Genomic DNA, 4,456 nt, shown 5'->3' with positions numbered 1-4,456 from the left:
AGTAGTGCTTGCCCTGCATCTGAACATACCGGTATGTTATATCTTACCCTTGTTCTTATATTTGCATGTGGTTGACTTCTAACAGCGATGCATCATCCTAGAGTACTGCTTGATAATGCCTAGACAGATATCATGTTCTTTTCTTTAACTGCTCTCAGTAATATGCTTATACTGTAGCATGGAATTGGGCAACAGATATGCTTAGTAACATATTTATGCTATTCACCTCCCTGTAACAGAAGAACACACATATATAGGCTAAGATTCACTATACTTTTTGGAAATGCATGATGACTATATATATATATATATATATATATATATTTTATCTCTCTCTCTTTCTCTCTCTCTCTCTCTCTCTCTATATATATATATATATATAGAGAGAGAGAGAGAGAGAGAAATTTTTTATTTAATTTATTCTTGTCAGAATTTGGGAAAATGGATGAAAATCAAGAGTCATCCTCTTGCACCACCACAACCCAAAACTCAAGCAACAGTCCTCCCAGTATTGGACCTGGCAGTTCTCCACAATGCAACGGGGCCCCTGAGCACCGGACCCTGCTGCGGGTGTCTGAGTCTCACGGATTGCAGCTCCTGGGTGTGTTAAGATCCTTGAGAGAGCGAGGCTTACTGTTTGACTTCACCATTAAGGTTCAGGAACGCAGTTTTCTCTGTCATCGCTGCGTCCTTGCAGCATGCAGTGATTTTTTCAGGTATCTATTTGTCTATCCATCCATCTATCTATCTACCTATCTATCTATTTTACTATTCATCGATCTATCAATGCGTCATTTTTCTGTGTTTAGGGCTATGTTTGAGGTGGACATGAGAGAACGTGGTGACGGTTCAGTTACTCTGGGTAATCTGTGTCCAGCTGCAGTGGGTTCATTCCTGGACTTTGCGTACTCTGGAGAGGCACTCATCACTGAAAGCAATGTAGATATGCTGTTCCAGCTTGCCTCCTTTCTACAGGTAGAAATAAAACCATATATAATTTCCCTTTTATTCCTCTCAAACATGCATCATGTCTATAAGAGAACTAAATTGGTTTCAGCCTCAGATAAATGGTCAAGACTAACTACTTGAAATGATTTGAAATGAAATACACCAGAATACACAAAACTACAAACTCTAGCCCAGAAATCTATTCCTACATATTAAGCTGTCACACTATATCTGCTAATATCTCAATGAATTTTAGACCATATCCTGCATTTAAATTGTGAATCATTATTTGTATAATTACAAGCACATCTCTCCACTGGCAGCCATTTTGTCATCAGTTCAGTTCATATATGAGGAGAGGCTACTGTGAATTATAATAGCACAAACTCTACTTAACAGTGATAGATATTTGCAAAAAAAAAAAAAAAAAGACCAAGGCTTAATGTAGTACTCAGGTTCTCGTCTTAGCGGATCTCAACTTTAATTCACTGAATTGAATTAATCCAAACTTGCGGTATTTTATCTGTGTACGATATATATTTCAAATATTTCATGTCTATATTTTCCCCAATGCTGTTGCTTTTTTCAGGTATCAGTCTTGTCCAAAGCATGCAGTGACTTCCTGATAGGAACCATGGATCTTTGTAACTGTCTATCCCTGTTGTCGCTTGCTGAGGGTTATGGCTCGGCTTCTCTCCTTAAAAGTGCTAATGAGTTTGTGGTTCAGAATTTCTCTGAACTCTCCAAAACTCAGGACTTCCTGGATATGCAGGTGCTGCTTCAGAGCAAAGTCTCTTTTTTATTACAGAAGCTACGTTTGCTATGATGACTATAGATGACATTTTTGAATTAATAAAATATGGCCCTTCTTCTGTTGTGTAAGATTAGATAAAGTAATTCAAAGTAAGAGTATGATGGACTCATTCTGTGTCTTATTTGTGTCTTATAGATAAATGTGTTGGAGACATGCCTAAAGTCAGATAATTTAAATATGCCCAGTGAGGAGGAAGTGGTTTTGTCACTTCTCAGATGGATACACCATGATCTCCCAGAACGACAGAACTTGTTTCATGGATTGTTATCTCTAACCAGACTGCATCATCTACCTGCATCTGCATTAAAGGTATCAACACCCTACATTTGTCAGAGCTGGGCTTTCATACCAGCTCCAGTCTTATTATTCTCTAATCCTTCCGAATGCTGCTTCCCCCTTACCTTGTTTTTCAGACTCTGCATGATTCAGACAGCCTGATCTGCAATGATGAGTCCTGTCGTGTCCTCCTGTCAGAGGCCCAGAATAGGCACACTCAGTACAATGGCCTCCTCACTGATGCAAGGCCAGCAACTGTGCAGAGCTACATCTATATCCACAAGACGGAGGAAAACGGAGAGATCCGCCACACCTTCTGTTACTGTCTGGAAACAGACCAGTGGAAAGAGCTGGAATTGGGAAATGGGGAAGAGACGACGACGTTGCCAGATCCACCGGGATCATACCTGACCAGCTATGGTGAGAAGGTAAGGTTTGGGGTTACAAGGGCTTCTCTCTAGAACAGGAGTTCCCACATTAAAATTAAGGAACACTAACCTCTTTGGAACCATTCCTATGAATAAATGTGATGATACAAAATAGAGGCAATCTATTGTCATTTTCATAACTTCACAAACAAATAAAATAAAAATTATTTTAATAAAAATAAAAATCACATTGAACACCTTCAAATCCTTAAAATTAGAATGAGATGTTCAAGGAGAGTTTGTTGATTTTCACCACCTTGCCCTCTTTCTTCTGGATATAAGATGTTTGTTACAGGTGGCTGTCGTGGAAACTGTTGCCGGGCGATACGTCTCCATGTGGCAGAGCCATTTCACGATGCCACAGATGAGGTTTGGTGTTTCTGTCCTGTGACCCTTACCTGCACACCTGCCCCGGTCATGCTGAAGCCCCGCACCATGCATACAGCGGTGGCCTGTCTGGACCGAGTGTATGTCATCGGGGGACGCTCCAAGGGGCCCAGAGGGGGGGCTCCCAGTCTGCTGGAGGTAATAAATCGTCATTTAAATACAACTGTGACCAAATTTGTGTGTGAAATGTGCTGGACAAAGTCTGTGTTTTTCTTCTATTCCAGGTGGAGTATTATAACCCCCTGAACAAGACCTGGTGCTCAGTTAGCGCCCTGCCTACTGCCATCTTCTACCCTGAGGCCAGTGCTTGTGGGAGTGCTATCTATACTCTTGGATCAGAGGTGGAACTCACAGACTCCTTCAATCCCTCATTGGACTGCTTCTTCTGCTATGATGCTCAACTGGACCAGTGGAGCCGTCTGGTGGCAGAGTTTGGCCAGTTCTTCCATGCGACACTCGTCAAGGCGGTGTCCATTCACAACACACTGCATCTCTGTGACCTGTCAACTTATAAGGTGTAGCATTAGAGGGGCATTAATCAGCCGTTGTTTGTTCTCTGAAGATAGTAACCAGGATCATGTTATTTAAGTGTCATTTAAGCGTTTCCTTTTGCCCATCCAGGTATACAGTTTCTGTCCAGAGACCTGTGTGTGGAAGGGTGAAGGTTCATTTGAGTGTGCAGGATTTAATGCCGGAGCTGTTGGTATGAGGGACAGAATCTATATTCTGGGTGGAGATTATTCCCCTGATGAGATCACCGATGAAGTTCAGGTAGGAAAAAATGTTTTTATCATCCACAAAAGTTAATTGGTGGTGATCTAATTTTCCATCGGGCTCTGTTAAAGCAGCAGAATCCCTTTCACACTGGATATTTAATGGGGCCCTATTAGATGTCCATGAGTGTGCTTTGAGAAAGGTGATATTGGAGAGAAACCCAGGCCTGAATAAAATCAGGAAATGATGATATCACGTGATAAATGGTTGTGAAAATAGAGATTTGAAATTAGATCCTGCTTACAGCGATAGTAACTGTAGTTCAGTTTAATTTAAACAAAATTTGTCAAGTAACTCTAACTATTCTTCTCTAATGGGCAGCACTTTATTCGTTATCCTTACGCTGTATTACCTTACAGTGCTTCATTGTGTGTATTGTGTGCAGGTGTATTACAGCGGGAGGAGTCAATGGGAGGAAGTGGCGCCCATGCCCAAGGCGCTCACTGAGTTCCACTGCCAGCTGATCAGCTTCAATAGATACCGAGACCCGTGGGGTGACACAGCATGATGCACAGCAGAGACACAATCATGCACAACCACACACCAAATGAGTGCGAGTGGATGTGCATGCGTTACATGTTGTGTGCAACTCCCCACGAGTCGCCCCTGCCTTTCCAACCCGTGCGCATGATGGACAGCTAACACCTCAAGAGAGAATGACAATCAAGAGTTTGTCTTCAACTAACATCACATCTCCTCTTATAGCTCATCATACCACAGACCATCTGAGCCAAATTATTTATTTTTTTATTTCAAGATTTGATCGTTTAAATAGTTTTATGTGAAACACCTGCTGTCATCAGCTTGTTTTTGTGTCAATCTAAATATG

At 41.5% G+C, this 4,456-nt stretch overlaps 1 protein-coding gene across 1 annotated transcript; it reads left to right on the top strand.

Annotated features, from left to right (window-relative positions):
- The first annotated feature begins 809 nt into the window (after positions 1–809).
- kbtbd3 (kelch repeat and BTB (POZ) domain containing 3) lies at positions 810–4,135 on the top strand. Its single transcript, XM_029518112.1, has 8 exons — positions 810–975; positions 1,538–1,720; positions 1,898–2,071; positions 2,176–2,466; positions 2,749–2,991; positions 3,078–3,368; positions 3,475–3,624; positions 4,013–4,135. Exons 1-8 carry the CDS (start codon positions 814–816, stop codon positions 4,133–4,135), a joined length of 1,617 nt encoding a protein of 538 aa, XP_029373972.1. The 5' UTR covers positions 810–813.
- The last annotated feature ends 321 nt before the right edge of the window (positions 4,136–4,456 follow it).

This window comes from Echeneis naucrates, chromosome 13 (assembly GCF_900963305.1).
Source record: "Echeneis naucrates chromosome 13, fEcheNa1.1, whole genome shotgun sequence".
Lineage (NCBI taxonomy): Eukaryota > Metazoa > Chordata > Actinopteri > Carangiformes > Echeneidae > Echeneis > Echeneis naucrates.
Note: the sequence above shows the minus strand (reverse complement) of the source record. Positions and strands in the feature narration are given on the sequence as shown.